Source organism: Rhinopithecus roxellana, chromosome 3 (genome assembly GCF_007565055.1).
Source record: "Rhinopithecus roxellana isolate Shanxi Qingling chromosome 3, ASM756505v1, whole genome shotgun sequence".
NCBI lineage: Eukaryota > Metazoa > Chordata > Mammalia > Primates > Cercopithecidae > Rhinopithecus > Rhinopithecus roxellana.
This window is the reverse complement of record NC_044551.1, coordinates 137,677,883-137,701,066: the sequence shown is the minus strand read 5'-3', so window position 1 is coordinate 137,701,066 and position 23,184 is coordinate 137,677,883. Positions and strand designations below refer to the sequence as shown.

At 35.3% G+C, this 23,184-nt stretch overlaps 1 protein-coding gene across 6 annotated transcripts in view; it reads right to left on the bottom strand.

The window, feature by feature from the left end:
• TMEM161B (transmembrane protein 161B) overlaps positions 1 to 23,184 on the bottom strand; it is a 74,058-nt gene that overhangs the window by 17,070 nt on the left and 33,804 nt on the right. For 3 of the 6 annotated variants that reach the window (XM_010357618.2, XM_030927585.1, XM_010357619.2), the window contains exons 3-5: positions 16,139 to 16,222; positions 13,511 to 13,608; positions 8,687 to 8,843 (exon numbers count right to left, since the gene is read on the bottom strand). In XM_010357618.2, the coding sequence (XP_010355920.1) occupies positions 8,687 to 8,843; positions 13,511 to 13,608; positions 16,139 to 16,222 (339 nt within the window). Of the gene's footprint in view, positions 1 to 8,686; positions 8,844 to 9,752; positions 9,845 to 13,510; positions 13,609 to 16,138; positions 16,223 to 23,184 lie in introns of those variants that run through there. The other 3 variants (XM_030927587.1, XM_030927583.1, XM_030927584.1) reach the window with 2 other exon arrangements.

The window sequence follows — 23,184 nt, the reverse complement described above, 5'->3', positions numbered from 1 at the left end:
CAGGAGGTTTACCTTCAAGCTGAAGATAAGCTTCCAAATGATAAACAGTTTCAATTTTTAGGTCTAAAATGGCAAATTTCTCTCAGATTTAGAATAACAACTTACATAACATATACTTATAAAAGTACTATTATGGGCTGGGTCCGGTGGCTCACACCTGTAATCCTAGCACCTTGGGAGGTCGAGGTGAGCAAATTGCCTGAGCTCAGAAATTCATGACCAGCCTGGGCAATGTGGTGAAACACCGTCTCTACCAAAAATACAAAAAATTAGCCAGGTGTGGTGGCCTATAGTCCCAGCTATTCAGGAGGCTGAGACACGAGACTCACTCGAACCCAGGAGGCTGAGGCTGCAATATGCCAAGATCAGGACTTCAGGCCGGGCGCGGTGGCTCAAACCTGTAATCCCAGCACTTTGGGAGGCCGAGACGGGCAGATCACGAGGTCAGGAGATCGAGACCATCCTGGCTAACACGGTGAAACCCCGTCTCTACTAAAAAATCCAAAAAAAAAAAAACCCAGCCAGGCGAGGTGGCGGGTGCCTGTAGTCCCAGCTACTCCGGAGGCTGAGGCAAGAGAATGGCGTATTAAAAAATACAAAAAAAAAAAAAAACTAGCCGGGCGAGGTGGCGGGCGCCTGTAGTCCCAGCTACTCTGGAGGCTGAGGCAGGAGAATGGCGTAAACCCGAGAGGAGGAGCTTGCAGTGAGCTGACATCCGGCCACTGCACTCACTCTAGCCTGGGTGACAGAGCCAGACTCCGTCTCAAAAAAAAAAAAAAAAAAAAAAAAAAGTACCATTATGTTTCAACTTAGTTTATAAACTGCTTTAAAGGCCCAATTCTCAAATTAAGAAAACACTGTCTATACGCTAACATCCCGAGATTGTTCAAAGATATTTTATCAATGCTCTTTTGAGAAGAAAAGAAATAGACCCATATTCCAAGAAGAAATATTTTGTTGCTACTACACAAATATGATAAATAGTATCCCAAAGAATAAATAGAGATTTCTCAAAAAACTTTCACAAATTTATAATTACCTCTTTAAAACGGAACATATTTCCATTCAACCAAGTGATTTTTATGCAAACTGAGTTCTTCTGTTCTGTGAAAAAAGATTCTATTGTTTTTCTGACCGTTGCTACTAAATAAAATCCCTAATTTTTTTCTATTCAAATAATTAAATCTTCCACCTTTGTTTTTCCATAAGAAAAGGCAACTAAAATACTCAAAATACATTATACTTCACATTCTACATTGCAAAGAAACCTACAAACTATACCAAGAACTTATTACACATATACACTGAAAACTAAGTACATTAATCCTAATGACCTATTAAGTAAAAAAGTCTTAAAAATAATATGATCGTATCTTCCAATGTTAAAAAAATTTTTTTAACAAAAATAATTTTAAACTAAAATATTTTTCATCCTTTCTTAGATATGCAGGTTCCATTACTTTAATTATAGAGAAAAAGAACCTAAAATTCTCTTAGATATATGCAAAAAAGCATTGTGCATGTTTAAAATGCCATTCCACAAAAAAAGCTTAGAGCCAGCCTCAACCTAACCAGACTGTGAAGAGAAATAATAGCCAAAAATTTCTGAAAGCATAATATACAACCTTTATTTAAAATACAAAAGAAAACTATCTTTTAGTTTCAGAAAAAAAAAAAAAATCACTTTGCAGCTAAAAGAGCAAAGTCAGACTCAATTATAAATTAATAAATAGAAATAATGTCCTATTACCCCAAACTCCTATTTAATTCTAGGTTTTTGTCTTGAAATCTGAGTAATATGACAGCATTAATGTCACAAAAAAATCTCCAAGTTCATACAACAAACAGGCTTTGATATAACATGCCATATACAAGTTTTCAACATAATACAAGTACCTTGGCTCAGATTCAATAACTCTTGAGTTTCATTCTTTTTCTCACTAGAACTGAAATCTTATACAGTTTACTTCAGGATTAAATGTTTTGTTTTTCCTTATTAATCTAAAGCAGAACACTTTTGTAAATAAAAGAATACAGTAACTTAGAGCCTTTGAAGGAATTTAGAAATGGTGACTAAGTTGTACTAGTTTGTTGTAGTTGTCTATTTCCCACAGCAAATAAATGCAACATTTGCAGACCTTTAATATACAAATCTACATACAGAACTGAATATTAAACCAGAAAACTTTAGAATTTATTTTAACTTAAACTAGTCACAGTTTTTAGCTTTGCATAAAATTTGTATGCCTGGCAACGAAAGAAAATTAAAATTTTAACATAGCCATGAAAACATACATAATAGGGTTTTGTACCTTAAACCTCCACATTGTAAAATACAAGCACTGTGGAAATGTGACTAATGATCCAGGCCTTTAACCAAATATAATAGGACTACTGAGAAGCTTTATCACTCTTTGTAGAATAGCTTTCTTCTCACTCAAATTCACATAATTGACTCAGTATTACTCTCTGTGCTACAGCTTATTTCTAAGAAAAGTTCTTGGGGAAAAAAAATCTATACATTGTAGAATATTTTCATTCTTTAAAGTTTTACTTCCCCGAAGGACCTCTAGCTTTGCAAGCCATATTTTTACCTTTTTACTTTTCATTTTTTCATAAGTGAAAATGATATGCTTCATATCCATAAAATCAGTACACATTTCTACAGTGACTCTAAGACTTCATGGGCCATCATACAGGAAAGACATTTACTAGAAATACTCCATCCTCATTGCAAGGGTTTCTTTACCTTTTTCCTTCCCCGTAACATATAACTTGGCATAAATGGAAGGGGAACACACAGACTTGGTCAGAGAAAATGGTTAGAATTACAAATGAGAAAGAAAGTAGAGTAGAGCTGAGAATTAGTTTGGCTTTAGGAGTGAGATTCAAAGCAGCTCTGATGGCTGAGATGCCTGAACACCTCAGGTGAAGCAGAAAGCAGAGCTGATGACAAGAGAAGACTCAGTTCTAGGTTTCAGGGTTCAAGGTTTTAGTGTCAAATTTTAAAAAGTCATTCCTGTGCTTTTAGAACTTTTAAGATTCTGTAGAAAGCATAATTTGCTGTCCTATTTATGTCACATGTAAGTGATGGGGGAAAGAAAAAAAATAATCATGGAAATTAAATAATTTTCTTCCTTAAAGTGAACTGATTTTTAAAGTTGTATGTGTCTAATTTGGGGACCATTTTAATTCTGGGGACCATTTAATTTGGGGACCATTTTAACAAAGAACATTTCATCAGTAACAACTGCAGAGAATTTCTGAATTAACTGAGGTATGTATGACTATGGAATTAAGCAAAGCTATTGTCCTATGTAATCAATGGAGACATGTGTTTGACTAATAAGTAGGCACATACAATAAGAAAACAAAGAGAAGCCAGACAGGGGTTACTTCAGCTATATTCCAGCCTATCTAAAGATAAAAAGATAGGCTGTAAACTTATTTCTCTCTGGCGTTAATCTGGATATCTGGAATTTAATTCTGGTCTCCTATATGCCTTTAAAGGTGGTAGATAACTTCATCACATGCTACAGGTTTGAACAACAACAAAAAAATCACATACCCAAGCATACACACAATTTTACTGCCTTCTTCCCCACCCTCTTTGTGGAGTATCAAAGCTGGCAGAAAGTAGCCTGGCCTGTAAGCTCTTCAGCACTTTCTGTCCTCTCTGGGATAGGGAGACAGCCAGCTACAGGATTCCTGCAGAGATGTTACTGTTTCATGCCTTTCACAAATGCATTACTTAAAACGAACCAAAGTCAGTTCAGTGCTAAAGGCTGTGTGGGACCTTTGCTCCCGCATTATTAGGCGTTAGAGAGTAAAATGAAACATAAAATTTACTCACATAAACAATATGAATAGCTATTAAAAAGCATATTTTTCTAATTTATCTGGTAGGTATATATCAAGGGCTCAATCACATTAAAATAAAACTGCAAATCAAGTATATGCGTTCCCACATATGTGTTAGCCATGAAGAAAGTGAAGAAAAGAATATTCAATAATAAGCAATACTGGCAGGGAACAGAGACTCATACCTGTAATCCCAGTGTTTTGGAAGGCCGAGGCAGGAGGATGGCTTGAGGCCAGGAGTTTAAGACTAGCCTGGATAACATAGTGAGATCCCATCTCTATAAAAATCAAAAATTAGCTGGGTGCAACTGTAGTCCTAGCTACTTTGGAGGCTGAGGCAGGAGGATTACTTGAGTCCAGGAGCTCAAGGATACGGTGAGTTAGGACTTTGCAACTGCACCACAGCTTGAGCGATAGAGTGAGACCTTGTCTCTGGGGAAAAAAACAACAAAGGGCAGTATTTTGGAAAACATGAGAACTCACTGAAGTACAAAAAAAGTAACATGACATATAATCAGCTCGTGCTAATTATCATGGGAAAATATTTTTGATGTGTTTTATATGACTTGATGTCTAGGGATAGGTCTTTATTCTGATTGTTATTTTCACGTATTTAATTAAACAGGAATATTTTATGAGCTTGAATTCAAAAACTGCTCTTAGAGTTACTGCAACACTGGATATCTAAGGATGTTTCTCAACTGACACACGATTAGTATTTCTACCCAGTATATTACATACTTTGTGGATATTGACTCTTAAGACTTTTTTCTGGCTCTTCTAGTCTAAATTATACCTAAATCAATCCAAAAGAGGCAACAGAAGGGTAGTACACTGGTGATGAACTGTCAAATTATGTCACATATTTTAAATGGTATCCACTTAACAAGTTTAAAAGATAGTGCTACAGTCTCCGGTTAAATATTAAGACATAAGACATGCATTTCCTCTGCTCATTATCACAATCTAACTCAGCAAGGCACATAAAAAAGTCAAAAACCTCAAGAATAGAGAATAGAAAAAGAGACAAAAATTAGTAAGTAAGTAAATAAATAAGAAATCAACAAAATTTTGGAAGATGTTAAGTGGAGAGAGAAAAGCAATTAGGTTTCAGCTTTCTCTGCTATACTTGATCTGCAAGGGGAGGAACTCAGTAAGAAGAAAGCCAATTCGTTCATCAGAAACCTGGGAAAAGTACTGGAGACACGAGGTACCTTCAAACACAGGGTTGATGAATGGTTAAAACAGGAAGATTAAAAGTCTGTACTGCAGTTATTAAGACTTCCCAGACCTAGCCAATTGTGATGGCACGTGCCTGTACTCTCAGTTACTCGGAGGGCTGGGATGGGAGAAACATTTGAGCTCAGGAGTTAGAGGCTGCAGTGAACTATGATCACACCACTGCACTACAGCCTGGGCAACAGAGCAAGACCATGTCTCTAAAAAAAAAAAAAAAAAAAACAGTCTTTAAGACAGATTAAGCAAATCAGTTACTTTTTATCTCTTCCTAAATCCCACCAAAATGATGGTAAAGGAATCTGGTTTTAAGGAACATGAATAAAGTAAGAGAAAAAGCAAAAAAATTGTGGAAGCTAGAAAGCAGGCTCAACAGAAAGAAGCTCAATCGGACAGCCAAGAAGAAATTTGCCTTTTTACTGCCAAACTCCCCAAAAGGATAAGGAAATTGGTTAGATGACAAATACTTCTCTACACTAGGGTGAAAGTGCTGGTTACTGAATGTGTGTGTGGTGGTGGCGGCAGCGGCAGGGGGAGGGGGGGCAGTAATAATAGGAGGTATTAAAAATAAGTACTAATGAAATCAGTACTTTTTAAAAGTAACCAGTTCAATCTGCCCACATCTGAAGCAAGTATGGAGATTTATGCTTCTGAGAGGGTAAAAAGATAATCTCTGGCCTATCCAGATGATTCAGCAACTTACCTCACCATGTGCTCAGAGCTTCCATTCAGTTTTTTAGTGTCTCACACTTAATTACGGACAGGCAAACATCAGTCACTAGAGCTCTCTAAGAGCCTTCAATGTGAAAGACAGTAACCAAACAAAAGCAACTCAGAGTAAAAAGATACTAGGCAGACAAAAGAAAAAACCTTAACAAAATCTATCATTAATATCTTAAACAGACACGGGAAGATAATGTAACCATAAAACGAGCAGAATTCCATCAAAGGGGTAGTGGAACAGAAGAAAAAGAGGTTGTGAAAATTAAAAATTATAGCAGAAATTCAAAATACTAAACTCAATAAAAAGTTAAGAAAGTTAAGAACAAGAGGTTGTGAAAATTAAAAATTATAGCAGAAATTCAAAATAATAAACTCAATAAAAAGTTAAGAAAGTTAAGAACATGTCCCAGAAAAACAAATAATATAAAAATATAAACATAAACATATACATGCAAGAAAGAGGATGACATTCTTGGAAAACCAGTCTAGGAGATTAAATATCTGAATAATAAGCATTCCAGAAAGAGAGAAAATAGAGAAGAGAAAAACCACCAATAAAATAATTCAGATGAGAGTGGGTGTGTCCAGGGTGGTATGGCTGTAGACACGAATAAAATAATTCAAAACAATTTTCTAGAACTCAAGAACATGAGTTCACAGACTGGTAAAGTCCCAACATGGGATGAAAACAGACCCTAAATATGGCATATCATCATAAAATTTTAGCACACCAGGTGGCTAGCTAAAAAAAGATGGTAATGATAACACAGAGAAAAAAATAGAACTTATAAAAAAATCAGATTCCTGGGCGCAATAGATCACACCTGTAATCTCAGCACTCTGGAAGGCCAAGGCAGGAGAAGCCTTGAGGCCAGGAGTCGACACCAGCTTGGGCAAGCTGGGGAGACCCTGTCTCTACAAAAAATAAAGAGAGATGTGATTGCACCACTGTACTCCAGCCTAGGTAACACAGTGAGACCCTGTCTCAAAAGAAAAAGAAAATAAATCAGAAATTGGATTGGCAGCTCAGTTCTTAAGAGTAAGAATGGAACTTTAAAGACAAAAACATAATGCCTTCAAAATTATCAAGGGAATAATTTTCAGCATGGAATTACATTATCAGCCAAAGGAAAAATTAATTTTTAGGGAAAATTTAAAATATTTTCAAAAGAGCAAGGTCACAAAAAATGTAGTACCCATGCAACCTTTTTGAAGATGACACTGAAGAATATGCTCCACCAAAATCAGAAAGTAAATCAAGTAGGAGGTAGACATAGAATATCTTTAAAAAGAGCTCCAATTTGAGGGAGATGCAAAGAGAATCTCCAAGAAGATGATAATGAGTGATACCAGGGGAATAGGTGCACATCAGGTGGGAAGGTCAACCAATCTAGACTGGGGCTTATCTGAGGGCTCCAGGAGGAACTCTACTCAAGATGAAATTGACATATTACTTGATATTTCTGAATACATTAAGGCAACTAACTATTCATCTGTGAGTGGTGTTTACATGATCATGGCATAAACATGACATTACTATATGTGGAAGATGAATAGAAAATGATCAGTGGTTAACTGGCAGCCCAAAGATATATGCTTAATCCTTATTTCCAAAGTGAAATGGCAATAGTTAAGCTTAAAACTAAAATCAAGGAATAGCCTTGGAAGTACATGCAAATATAAAAGTAAGCATCAAACAGAGAAGAGCTAGAAGAAGTTGCCGCTGGAGAGATGGAAATAAAAAAAAGAGCAGGGAACATATTTAATTTTAATAAGAATAAGAAAACAAAAATAGTAGTAAAAGACATGAGTTTTCAGATTTAAAGGGTAAATCTAGAACTTAACACTATCAATGATAAAACATCAGAAACCAGAAGAATAAAAAGAAAAAGCTTCCAAAGGGTGTATGTACTAGGGGAAGGATAGGTATATATGAAAAACAAAAGGACATCCAATTTCTCAAGAGACTTCAAGATTCTCCAGGCAAACCTATTTCTTTCTTAAAATTTTCTACTGAGCCAATCTATCTATCAAGTATGAGGGAAAAAATAAAGATAATTCCAGGCAAGCAAGATTTAAAAATAAAAATTTAGCACCCTTTCTAAGGACACCACAGGAGAATGTGCTCTGCAAAAAAAAAAAAAAAAAAAAAAAAAGAATAAACCAAGGAAGAGGAAATCATGAGATCCAGAAACGGGTAGAGGGAATTTTTGGAAGACAGTGAAGAAAGTCACAGGATATTAGTTATACTGAAGTTTAGAAAACTGAGGGCTCCAGGAGGATATTTCTATGGGGAAAAAAACAGAAATGAAGTATCTGAACTACTGAGGTTCTACCAATTCTGTGGAAGAGTTTATAGTTTCCACAATTACAAAAATAAAAAATTATTTACAGAAGGTAATAATACACTATAATGCCTGGCTGTAAATAATATTTTCATAGGCATAACACGGTAAAACTGAGTATAAATTTAATAAAATGTTATCTCTAACTATTTTGGGAGAATGAAGGAAGGGAAGAAAAGGGAAGAGGGAGAAAGGTGCAGTAATATATAAATAGTACCATTATCACATAATATTTAAACACAAGGAAGGAATTCCCAAAATAAATGCCTAAAAGGGGTGAACGTGGTTGTCTCTGTGACATTAGACTTGGATAAAAAGGAAAAGCAGGGCAGTGGCATTTTTCTTACATTTAGCTTTTTAAATTATTTAACTCTATTACTTTGAAAATATTTTCAATTACATAAAAAAGATTTCAATAAAGAAAAGTTATCTAATGACATAAAATCTTTCTCAAATCAGAGATGAGGTCTAATGGTGTTATCTGCAAAATAAATTAATATTAATGATGTTTTGAAGGATACATTGCAAAAGACAAAACAAGCAGGCACCAGACTAAGCTGATATTCATTTCCTGTGTAGGCTTCATAAAATTGTAGTAGACTTCAGTTACTAGATATACAACTGTAGCAGCCACTGTGAAATCCACCAGCCACTGGTATTCTGGAAAGTAATGCAATGCTGGAAAAAAAAAAAAAGTTTCACTTAAATTTTCATAAATAACTTATGAGGACCTATTTATAATTAAAATATGCTAGACTTTATTTGTTCATTTGCAATGTAAGATTTACAAATATATGAATCTAAAAATGCAGGAAATAGACTGAGGATGTTAGCATCCCAAACTAAATTTTAATACCTCACAAATTAAAATAAACCTTAAAAGATTACCAAAGTTAAATTTAAGTTGTTGGTAAAGTATGATTGCAAATTTATTGGTATTAACTGATTAGCTATTTTTTACAGAAATTATAAGTGTTTTCTTTTAAATATCTAGCTATGATACCTTCACTTCAGAAAACAACTTAGTCTGGAACACAACAATTTAGTTATACTGTTCACTTCTGTGAAGTAAGAGTTAAACTTTATGTTACAATTATTGGCTGTACTAATTGTAAACTAGTAATTCTATGAAATACTACAGATTAAAATAATAAACAAGGCTGGACCCCAGCACTTTGGGAGGCCAAGGCAGGCGGATCACCTGAGGTCAGGAGTTCGAGACTAGGCTGGCCAACACGGCAAAACCCCGTTTTTACTAAAAATATAAAAATTAGCTGGGCGTTGTGGCAGGCGCCTGTAGTCCCAGCTACTTGGGAGGCCGAGGTAGAAGAGCTTGAACCTGGGAGGCGGAGGTTGCAGTGAGCTGAGTTCACGCCACGGCACTCCAACCTGAGTGACAGAACAAGACTTTGTCTCAAGAAAAATAATGAACTAAATATACCTCTTATACCCTATTTTGTTATGCAAGAAAAGTTTATAAAATGTCTGTTGATTTTCCATAAAACCATACCCCTTCAACAAACTATTCCATTCTTAAGAGTTTACATTGAAATTAACATTCTTTGAAAGTAAATATAATTCCATCACCCTTTGCATCTCAGTTGGCATAGGTATTCTGGTTTACTTCTACCAGAGTGTAGTCCAAAACATCAACATCATTTTTTAGAAGGCCTCCTAAAAATGTGGAAGTAAATCACGTACATAACCATCAATTCAGATGTTCTTATGGCACATAATAAAATGATCTGCATTGCTTTGGACGGTTTTTAGTGATAAAATATAATACAATTACACTTGAAGATACAACATTCTTATAGAAAAAGTATTTTGAAAATATCACATACAGTAAGAGCTATTAAAAGTAGCATCAAAACTAACCAAATTTTATACCATTTCTGTAAGATGATCATAACATTTTAATAATCCAAAATCCTTTTATGATTTTTAAATTTGCATCAAGTTATTGTAACACTCTTTATCTGCTTCAATGTACTTTAACTTTTAGGTTAACTGCTTTAGGTTTTCTGAGAGTGCAGCGGTGTGATCATAGCTCACTGCAGCCTCAGTTTCTGGGGCTCAAACAATCTTCCCACCTCAACTTTCCTAGTAGCTGAGATTACAGATGCACACCATCAAACTTGGCTAATTTTTTAATTTTTTGTACAGACATGATTTCACTATATTGCCCAGGCTGTTCTCAAACTCCTGGGCTCAAGCCATCCTCCCACCTCGGCCTCCAAAAGAGGTGGGATTATAGGCATGAGCCACTGCCCCCAACCCTGCTTTAGGTCTTCTATTGTGATTGACCTACAGTTTCTGAACATAAGCCTGAAACATACTGATGTGGTTACAGAATGCTTACCCTCAATTACTTCCTCCCACTAAGAAAAAAAAAAAATCACCCATACTGAGCTTTCTATCTGGAAGGTCAGGGAAGTGGATGGAAAGGACAGACCAAAATCCATTTAAGGTTTTCAGTTTTATTATCAATAATTTAAATAAGCATTCTAATTCTCCAAACCTACCCATACTCATAGGGACTTCATGGAACTCACTCATAGCAAACAGTGAAGTGACATTCAAAAGTTCTAATGTTCTTTAAGAGGTTCTTATAATACATAGTTAATACAAATTAAGATAGACTTTTATGATAATTATTGGGACATCAATAATATATACATTCCATGAAAGTACAAATTATATATATTCTTGGCTATTTAACTCAAGTGTTACATTCTTTGTGTAATCAATAATACAATTATATATATGCCTTTTAATAAAATATTGAAGTCAAAAGAAGACAGAAAACTCTGTACTTTCACCTAAACACACATATACAACATGCATTCACAAATGACTACGAAAACTTACAAACATATATGAACATCTCCCTGTTATGTTGGTTAACTGGAAATGCTCTTGATATTACATGACCAGTTGATAAATGAGTATCATTTGTGACTAGTTATCAAAATCCTAAAAGTGAAACCAAATACTCCATAAACTACATGCTAAAGCTACAATACCCTAAATTCAGTATTTTTTTTTTTTTTTAAGTTCATTAAAATAGCCTAGTTCTCATTGAGTGGCTGTACCACATTCAGTGTGTAACCCTGTCCAAGTTATTTAACTCTTCTTCCTAATGAGTTAAAAAAACAAAAACAAAAACTGGTAACAGTTACCTACTTCAGAATTGTGAGGATGGGGTAATACAAGTAAAATATTATAACAATGTCTGATACTCAACAATTTTAAGATCTTATTAAAGCTAGCTGACAAATTATTCAATAAACATTCTTTGTAAAAATGTCAAAACTACTAAAAATCAGGAAGAACGTTTATATATTATTGTATTTATACGTGTCTATGAACATTTTATACAAGTAAGCACATATAGGAGTAGTGAAACATATGTGACAACTACTAATCAAAAAGTCAAAGTGCCTTTAAATGTTTTAAATGTTGAATGTAAAATAGTTAAAAAGAAAAAAGAGGAAGACATAACCAGTCTTAAAAGTCTAAATGGGTCAGGCGTGGTGGCTCACGCCTGTAATCCTAGCACTTTGGGAGGCTAAGGTGGGCAGATCACAAGGTCAGGGGATCGAGACCATCCTGGCTAACATGGTGAAACCCCATCTCCACTAAAAAATACAAAAAAATTAACTGGGTGTGGTGGCGGGCACCTGTAATCCCAGCTACTCGGGAGGCTGAGGCAGGACAATGGCATAAACCTGGGAGGTGGAGCTTGCAGTGAGCCGAGATCGCGCCACTGCACTACAGCCATCCGTCTCAAAAAAAAAAAAAAAAAAGTCTAAATGATATTAGACAAGTGATTTATATTGCTCTTCACTGATATTTTTTAGTTCTAGGGCATGCTTTACATATACATACAACCTTTACAGATGTAATAATAAACTTTCACGTATTTCGAAGCCACCTTGTATCATAAAATAATCCTATTTGAGATGTTAGACCTCTTAAAATTTTTTGATGGTGGTATGATTTAACCCAAGAAGAGTCAAATTACATAATGACACCTTATTTGACATTATCAAAATTATTTTTAAAAAACACGCATTTCATTTATCACATAAACCAGTGGTTCTCAAACCTAGTCAAAAATCAAAATCACTTGGAGCACTTTTAAAAATGCAAATTCCCAAAACCTACTCTACATTTACTGAATCTTCAAGGATGGGAGTAGAGAATCCATTTCAAAGAACTCATCAAGTGATTTTGATATATCCCAAAGTTTAAAAACCAGTGTTTTAAATTATATCACCTTAGATGCCTTTTCCTTCTAGGATTCAAATAATTTCATATTAATATCATTTTAAACTAGAATCATTGTAGTCATTATATAATTACAATAATTGAGACACCACAGTTCTATAATTTATAGGAGGAAAACTAAATGACCTATTTGGAAATAACAAATGGATGAAAGTAAATCCTGAATAAGTAAATTTTTCTGATTTCTAATCCAGTTCATTATTCTAAAACCATTTTCCTTTCTAATATATGTGAGAATAAAATTGAATTACTCTAAATATGGGTAAATCAATAGAAATATAGTTGACCCTTGAACAATACAGTTTGAACTGCGCACATCTACTTATATGCAGATTCTCTTCCACCTCTGCCACCTCTGACCAGCAAGACCAATCCCTCCTCTTCCTTCTCCTCCTCAGCCTACTGAAAGTGAATATCATAGTGATGAAGACTTTTATGATGATCCACTTCCATTTAATAGGAAATATATTTTTTCTCCCTTATGATTTTCTTAATAACATTTTCTTTTCTCTAACTTACTTTATTGTTATGATACAGTGTATAATACATATAACACAAAAAATATGTGTTGATTTTTTATGTTATTGGTAAGTCTTCTGGTCAGGAGTAGGCTGTTAGTAATTAGGTTCATGAGTAGTAAAAAGTTGTACTCGATTTTTCAACTGCATAAAAGTAGGCACCCCAACCCCTGGGCTGCTCATGGCCAGACATTTCAAATGCAGTTTTGCAAGCCACATTAGAAAAGGGCAGGCTGAAACAAAGAGTAAAAGGAAGTCTAGAATTCTAGATAATAAAAATTGACTGTGATCTCAATCTAATAAACAAACTGCATAATAAACTTGTGTAAGTTAGCCTCTTCCGAAAATTGGAAAAATAATACAACTTAGGTGAACAAAAAAAGAAATTCAATTCAAATGAAGTCATTTGAGCATCTAAGTTCTTAGAAAGATTCCTTATTCTGTATAATGGACTTAATGATTAAAATGAAAGTACTTTCACTACCATAATATAAAACTGAGATTTATAGAACATTTTACCAAGATTTCCCTTACCTAAAGTATCCACTTCTGTAACTGATTTTGTTTCTAGATGAAGGTCAATATCCTTTGGAATGGTTAATGGCTTACTTTCAATGTGACCATTATATTTCCTATAAAAATCAGACAAGTGACACAAAAAACAAGTTACCTACACTGTTATCCAAGTGTTTGTTTCAAACTAATTACAAATGAAGTTTTAAATTTCACAGTGTAAAGGCAGAATTCTTAATATTTCATCAATAACGAGGTAAAGTACTCAAAGGTAGTTTTAAAAAGGGTACTGTAAAATTTGAATGTAAATTATCATGTGAATATACAGATTACCAGGGAAATAATTACCTAAATTAGTTACTGCAATAAAACTTTTTTTTCTAGCTTAGCATTTCACACCCATTTTTCCTACTCTCTTTTTTCTTTAGGCACAAGAGTAAATGCAAATGAAGACAAAGTGCACTTCTCCTTGAAGTGACATGTATAAACACACACATACATACATATAAACAGACCCGGAACCATATGCAAATCAGAGTTGAAGAATTATTTTAAGATTTATGTGTATGAGAAATTCAGAAACAAGACAGACTAATTTGCAATAGTTTTTACTAAAAATCACAGATGAAGGAAAACAAATTCTTCCGGTGTATCTGTATGATTTCTAAATTTAATTTTTAAAGACAAACATATAGAAAGTAATAAACTAAGGTTTCAATTTATTATTTTATGTATTTCTTTAGACACACAGATGCCCAGGCTGGACTCAAAATTCCTGGGCTCAAACAATTTTCCTGCTTCAGCCTCTGGGTAGCTGGGACTACAGGTACACACCCCCATGGCCAGCTTCAACTAAGTTTTAATACTATTAATCTCAATACTGAAAAACAACTTTGCATTTATCCTTGAATAAAAAACTGGGAAGCCTCAGGAAAAAATAATTTCATGTCAATAAACCAAAAAATAATTCTTGTTACTAGGAACAAGACAGCAACGTTAATGTATCTTTTTGTAACTATAAGGCATGTTCAACCTATTAAAAATTACTTAGAACATAATTATTCATTACAAGGCACTATAATAAGGATTCAGGCCAGGTGCAGTGGCTCACACCTGTAATTCCAACACTTTGAGAGAGGCCAGGAAGATTGAGGCGGGAGGACTGCTTAATCTCAGGGAGACCAGCCTGGGTAACACTGGGAGACCTTGTGTCTACAAATTTTGTTTTTAAAAAAACTAGCTGGGTATGGTGTTGCATGCATCTGGTCCCAGCTACTTGGGAGGCTGAGGTGGGAAGATCATTTGAGCCTAGGAGGTTGAAGCCACAATGAGCCAGAATTGTGCCACTGCACTTTGGCCTGAGTGACAGAGTGAGACTCTTTCTACATAATTAAATTTTACAAATGCTGAACATGGTAGCTATAAATAGGTGGAAGTGGAATAGTTAAAAAGAAACAGAAACTAAAAACTAACCTGGATTCAAATCCTGGTTGTCAGTACGTAACCTTACTAGTTATGTGAACTTGGGCAACTCATTTAACATCTCTGATCAATAGCTTCTCATTAATAAAGAGTAAATTAAATTATTAGCTAACACTCTTGGTTGTTTTGTGGATTAAGTAGAACTGTGTATAAAAGTGCTCTGGAAACTATAATGTTAGGCAGGACTATTTTATTAAAGAACTTAACTACTGGACTAAAAAGAAGGAAGGTTTACTATTAATATTCCAATGAGCTTCCAGGTATATTTGTAATGATAAGTGAAAAAGGATGGTAGTAAGATTAAAAAAGACAGTCTTTTCAAATTTCCAATTTCATGCCAAATAATCATTAATGTTTAATTATTTTTTAGCTTCTATAAATGTATTAGGCTAGGTTAGCATTTTTATGATATACATGAGAAACATGGTTATAATTTGTTGTCAATCAATCACGGTTTCAGAGTCACAGGGGACCTAAGATGTCCTCTTGGATCCCCAGTTGAGAAAACTACGGTCCATTCAGAGAGGTAATTAATATGAACTTTCCCTAAGAATTCTATTTAAATAGAGATATAGAATTTTAAAGCTGGAAGGATTATTCAAAACATTGTTTTGTTTACTCTTTCCATCTCACAGATGAGGCTACTATGGTCTGTTCTGTGAGGTTTATTAGTAGGCAGTTCTCTTCATAAACTTTAAACATGAAAAGAACATTCCAGAGCTGATGGCACCTACACAGTTATATTGTCCATCCCTTTTAATTTTAAAATGAGGAAACTGAGGCCAAGAGCAGGTTAATTTCCCCAATGTCATAATACACAGTAGCAGCAAAAACTGGAAAATAACCCAAACCAACTGACATCTTTAATGAGTTGTAGGATACAGATACGGGTTATAAGTCTCTCCCCAATCAACCCCAACTACATTTTCTTTAGTATGATGGCTATATTGTTTTCATGATTTAAACAAAGAATAAACTTAACCATTCTTGAGTAAAATAATCACTATTTTGTGTGTATATATTACTACAGATTAGATTTTCATCAGTTTTGATCTCAAATTTATCAACTACTTACAATAATTGGTACGTTTCTTTACTCAAAGCATAAAATATATTTATATAAATTGCGTTAAATATTTAACACTTTACAAGCTCAATATAACTTACCTATCTTTTTTGCTTTTCCCTTTTTGGTGTTTCCCCACAAGAATTCTTAATTCTTCTTCTGTAGGATGTTGATACCACCTCAAACTAAGCAAAAAAAGAATCCTTTTAAATAAAGCACTTAAAATCACCAGAATTATTCTTTATCCTATAAATATTTATTAAGTTTCGTATTTGTGAAGACACTGTCGAGAAATATCAGGTGCAAACTGTAATCTGAAACAAATACTACCTCTTAAACTTTAAAAGGGTTTAGATAAACATCCAGCAGACACTTACCAACCACTTACTAGATGCCAGGTCCAGCAATGCCATTTGTATTTATATTTCTTACAAATGACAATGTATTAATACATATTAAGATTATACAAGCTTATTATTAAAAGTAAATGAAGTCTGTAGCCAAGTGGGCAGGAGCACACTAATTCTCTACTAATCCCTCATTTGAAGGAACTGAGAATTATCTTAAAAAGAGAGTTGTTTGAATGAACTCTCATGTTTACAGGTAGTCTTTCCTTTCTTTCGCTTTTTTAATTTAGTTCGAGAATTTTCAAACTTTACGTGTAGAATAATTAGAGAAAATCATTGTATTACAAAACACTTTACTTTTAGCTATATCTAACCTTCCTCAGGTAAGGATTCAACAACTGGTTGTATTCCTCTCTACCACAGTCAAAATACTTTAATCTGAAGTGAATACTCAAGATCCAAACTAAACAGTTATTCCCTCGCAAGCACCAAGTGGCTCATCCTGAATTTCATGGCTTGCCTAGTCGTCCTAACTATCTACCAATCACTTAAATTTGATATTTATATCTTATTTTCAATGTGCCCTCTCCACATGTTATTATTAATTCTGTTCCTTATCTCTTAAAATTCTAAACTCTGCCCTACTGCAGAGACCTTACTTCAGTGTATCTTCCTCTGAATATCTGACTACTGCAAAATTCTCTCACTGGTATCCTCCTTGCCTTCCTGTGGACATATTACTCATCAAATCCATCTGAGCTTACCTCTAGTTATTGTTTTCTTGTTTTTTCACCTTATAGAAAGGTGGACCACCTTTACTTATTTTTTCATAATACAAATCTTATCAAGATCCATGTCTGTTTAAATCACTTCCAAGGCTCCTCACAGAGAAAAGCAATGAATAAGGCAGCTAGGCAAAAACTTTGACAAAGGCCCTATTATTATAGAGGAAGAAATGCATCTAGTATGCTAGAACCCCCAATTCTTCAATTACAAAAATCTAGAATTTTTAAATTTGAAATTTCCCAATTGCTGTTACCCCCCCACCCCCCAAATAGAGATAGGGGCTCACTTGGTTGCCCAGAACAGTCGCAAACTCCCTGCTTCAAAGGATCCTCCCTCCTCAGTTGTCCAAAATGCTGGGATTACAAACATTAGTTATGGCACATGGTCTCTTTGATTTGCTGTTTTAAGAACACTGCAGGCTAGGCGTAGTGGCTCATACTGGTAATTCCAGAACTTTAGAAGGCTGCAGGATTGTCTGAAGCCAGGAGTTTGAGACCAACCTGGGCAACACAGTGAGACCCTACCTCTATAAAACATTAAAAAATGAGCCTGGCCTGGTGGCATGCACCTGTGGTCGGGGGAGAGGATGAGGTAGGAGGACTGCTTGAGCCTGAGAGGTCAAGGCTGCAATGAGCCATCATTGTGCCCCCGCACTCCACTCTGGGCAACAAAGTAAGACCCTATCTCAAACAAAAACAAAAACAAAAACACACAAAAAAACCCAGCAACTGTAGAATTGGCAATCTGAGTACTGACTGAATATTTGATGATATTAAAAAATTATTATTAAAAAAGTTTAGGTACGATAATGAGATTGTGGTAATTTTTTAAAACTCATTATTTTCGATACATACACTGAAATGTAAGGTGGGGTAAGTACAGATGAAACAAGTTTGGCCATAAGCTATTAATTGTGATGAGTACACAGGAATTCATCATTCTATCTACTCCTTGTATACTTGAAAATTTCCATTAAAACATATATTACAAGGCCCACATCTGTATGGGAGTCATGCATCATCTCTTGCTTCTACAGCCTTTCATGATCTGACCGATGTCTACTTTTCCAGGTTCACCTTCAACCATTTTCTTTTTCTTTTTCTTTTTTGAGACGGAGTCTCGCTCTGTCGCCCAGGCTGGAGTGTGGTGGCGCGATCTCGGCTCACTGCAAGCTCCGCCTCCCGGGTTTACGCCATTCTCCTGCCTCAGCCTCCCGGGTAGCTGGGACTACAGGCGCCTGCCACCTCGCCCGGCTAGTATTTTGTATTTTTTTTTTTTTTTTAGTAGAGACGGGGTTTCACGGTGTTAGCCAGGATGGTCTCGATCTTCTGACCTCGTGATCCGCCCGTCTCGGCCTCCCAAAGTGCTGGGATTACAGGCTTGAGCCACCGCGACCGGCCTACACCTTCAACCATTTTCATTTGAAGGTGACACTTTCTGGCTTGACGAAGTGACATTTTCTTCCTCACAAATTTTTTCATCCCTTGGTGCTTTTTGCATATATTCTTCTCTCCTTGTAAACACCTATTTCCCTACTTGGCAAACTCTTAATTTATCTCTTAGTGTTTACAAGCAGTCTTCTTGTGGTATAATAAAAAAAATACATCTGCTCTTTGTCCCCAGTTCTTGACACAGAGTTTTAAAAGTCCTTATAAACACAAGAGTGGTAGAAGTATCTCTGTTACGCTAATGAGGTAGGTCAAGGCGGGCCCCAGATAGCTGCAGGATGGAGCTGATTATCAGAAACACCAAGCACAAGATTAGAGGGTCAGGATTTTCAGGAACTTGACCTCCAGGGATGGGAGGGTCCTGGAAATTGAGTTGGATCACTAAAATCAATTCTGTATCAATGACTTAAAATTGTACCTATATAACGAAACTCAAAAAAACTCTGGACATCAAAGCTCAGAGGAACTTCCTGTTGGTTAACACATTGATATGCCCAGAGGGTGACATCCTCAGACTCCAGAGGGAAAGAAAGGGCATGGAAACTCTGCTCTTTCCCAGACCTTACCCTATGTGCTTCCTTTAAATAAAACTGTAATAATAGATAAGGCAGTTTCCTAAGTTCTATGAATCATTCTAGCAGATTACTGGACCTGAGGGGATCATGGGAATCCTCAGATTTGTAACTTAATAAGTCAGAAGTGCAGGTGGCCTAGGTACCCTGAAAACTTGAAACTGGTATCTGAAGTAGGGGCAGTCTTATGGAGAACTTGGCCTTTAACCTGTGGGATTTGTACTAATTCCAGGTAATTACTGTCAGAATACAAGTGTAGCATACCCAATTGGTTTCAGATAAGTTGGATTAAAATTAAAATGGAATGTTACCCTAACTGAAAGATGCTTGGAGAAAAGATTTTATGGCTTTCTTGCTTTTTGTATACTTCAAAGCTAGTAGTTATTGGCATATAGTAAGTGCTCAAAAAGGATAACTGAACCAAAATGAATTCAGTTTTTTGCTTAATGAATTTAAGATAAATATATATATATATATATATATATATATATCCCAACCTAAAAGTCCCTAAATTACAATAAACAGGTAAGGAGGCACTTCCTGAATTTATAGTGAAGTCCAGAATTTTAACTTACAGAATTGATTCTCATTATTCGCGGTAGTTATGTTTTATAAAGTCGCCGCGAACACTGAACCATTGTTCCTAGGGCAAATACAGCGTTAGGTTCCTGTGAGCTTCCGGTCATAACATTTTCATAAACTGATCAATACCCAAGCTTGTTTTATGTGTGTTTCTGTTTAAATATATCTTATTTAATATATATCACTGATTCGCTAACATTGAATTCACAGCCAAAAGCATAATTCATCCCTGAGCAAAGCTTATCTAATACCAGTAATCATTAAGTATAGCATTTTTTTGAGTTCTGTGCGTCATTCCAGCAATTTTTTTCCGTAAGGCAGCCTTCTTGTGTTTAGGAATACTAGACACTACCACCAGCACTATGCTTGGGGGTCATTTTAAACAGCAAGATCACCAATGAAAAGCAAAATTGTAAAAAAAATGTGGCCCTAAACAGATCATAAAAAAGAGATTTGTTTACAGTATGACAGCCAAAACAATAAGGCAGACTGTTGCCTTGTTAGACCTCAACCAGGAGCATGCACGTACAGACCACTCAAATTTTTCATCACCGTCTATGTCCATCAATGACCACAAAAAGCACTGATTTGGGAATTACAAATACATTTTAGCAAGTAGGCAAACCCCAAAACAAAATCCACAAATAATGAGGATGAGTGCATAACATTTAGAAGAACACTTATAAGAAATAACTCATATAAAAGAACATGATCCAGAATAACTCATGTATAAAGATTAAAATCAGTTCTTCAGCTTTGAGAAATAGTAATTTGTGAAAGAACTCTCAGTATAGGAAAAATTAGGTTTTATTTAGAGCCCTATAGTAATGAAATATTTTAAGACACATTCTCTACTTTTTTTTTTTTTTGAGACAGAGTCTCGCTCTGTTGCCCATGCTGGAGTATAGTGGCGCGATCTCGGCTCACTGCAAGCTCCGCCTTCTAGGTTCATGCCATTCTCCTGCCTCAGCCTCCTGAGTGGCTGGGACTGCAGGCACCCGCCACCACGCCCGGCTAATTTTTTTGTATTTTTAGTAGAGATGGGGTTTCACCATATTAGCCAGGATGGTCTCAATCTCCTGACCTCATGATCTACCCGCCTTGGCCTCCCAAAGTGCTGGGATTACAGGTGTTAGCCACCTCGCCGGCCTTAAGACACATTTTCTTTTTAAATATACTCATGTTTGTTAAATCTTATTTTGTAAACTCATTTCTCTAAAATGGCTTAGATTTATTACATTTCCTATGGGATAACTCAGGGTTATCGTTATTAGTGAGAATTATTGTTCAAAGTTGGAATCTAAGGATGTGTGATACTTTTAGGGTTACTTCTAGTCTGTAACTCACCTACCCATTCATTCATTTATCTGTCACTTAGGGAGAACCTTCTGTATTCAGATACTCTGCTAGGCAGAGGAGATATAATCACAACCAATTAAAGCCAAAGCCCTTGCCTTTTTGATGGTTATATTCCAGTTGGGGGGTAAAATCTAATCAATTAAATAGTGAAAAATAAATTTTAATACCACATGAAAGAATGAAACAAGTGGTGAAAATGTGAGAGACAGCCTTAGATATTAGGTGAGGAAAAACTTCTCTAAGACATTTAACCAGCAACCTTAAGAATGAGAAAACAGAGGAAGAGCATTCCAGGCAGAGAACACCAAGTCCAAAAGCACAGAGACATGAAAGAACATAAGACGTTGCAGTAACTAAAAGCCAGTGAGGCAAGAGCTCCAAGGAGAAACATAAGAGGGGGCTGAAAAGGTAATAAGACGGGAACAGATCATGCAAAGGCTAATAGGTCATAGTATGGAATTTAGATTTTATGCTGAATAATGGTCTCAAAGCAATGTAGATAAATAATTTGATTCACATTTTAAGATCCCTTTCACTGTTCTGTGAATTACAGGGAGACAAGGGCAGTGAATCAACAGGTCTTGCTGATGGACTAAAGGTAGAGAGTGAACAAAAGTAATAAAGGATAATATCTACATTTCTGATTTGAAGATGATGGTACATTTTCTGATATGGAGGAGATCAGGAAGAAATCACGAACTTAAAAATACTGAGTTTTAAGTACCCATGAGACATCAAGTAAAAATGACAAGAGGGCAACTGCATATTAGAATCTGCAGTTCAGAGATAATTTGAAGTGATTATATAATTGTGGTATCTAAATCCATAGGGATTAATAAAACCAACTAAAAAGGAACTAAAAGATAGTGTAACACTAGTTACTGAGAAAGTGAAAAAGTAAAGTTTATGTAGACAACATATGAACAAATTTGGCTACAAAGGGAAATAAAGGAATGGCCAAAAATTAAGAAATGGATATGGAGGGGCTTTGTTTTTTAAGGAGGAGAGAGGTAGGGCTGTGACTTATTTGTTGTTGTTACTTTAAATGGGAGAACTTTTTTAAAAAAAAAAAGTGTGTGTGGTAACAGGAATAATCCAACTGAAATGGAGCAGGTGATAAAATATATTTTACAAATTTAAAGATAAAGAAGAGGGGCTGCACATTTAACCAGAGTTGTGGTTTGGTAGTATACAGATGAGAGTGATGGGCTCTGGTTTCAAGAGCTTAGGGTGAGGCTGAGGTAGCGATGCTTAAGTTTTGGAGAGAAAGGATTTAGGTTGAAAAAGCTGTCTGAGAAGTACAGCATACAAACTCTTTCAGGCAGTATAAAGCAGCATCTAAGGTCTGTGATCATAGATTCCAAGTAAAATCCAGAAGTACAGTTTCACAATTTTCTTTAGCAGTCAGTGCTGCATATACAGTTTGATTCCATATGCTATGGTTCCCAGCTACTACACTTTGTATTCTGGTCTCAATTTCCAGTCTTTTCCTTTGCTATTAGGTGGTATGTCTATCTCAGTAAAATGACTGCCTGCTTGCAACTGCTGCACTATGCGTGCCTTTCTAATATGGGCTTGGAAGACAGATACAGATATAAAAGTCATTAGAATGCAGCAAGTCAGTGGTCACAAAAATACAATTAGAGAAAAATGCTTTATGATAATATGTTAAGCAAAGAACATGATATAAAATTAAACATAAAATATATCACAAGCATGAGGGGAAAATATGAACAGAAACAATTAGAAATACAAAAAAATTTACAAAGCGACTGTCTTTGAATGATGGGAATATAGTTCATTGCCTTTTAATTTTACTTATCAGTTTACTATATTTTTCCACTTTATAGATATGTACTGTTTTTTAAACGGGAAAAATATATATTTCTTAGAAAATAGAGAGTAAGTATTAACAGAATCTCACTTAAAAACTCAGTTGGGTGTGGTGGCTCACACCTGTAATCCCAGCACTTTGGGAGGCTAAGGCAGGAGGATTGCTTGAGCCTAGGAGTCTGAAACCAGCCTGGGCAACACAGCAAGATCCTGTCTCTAA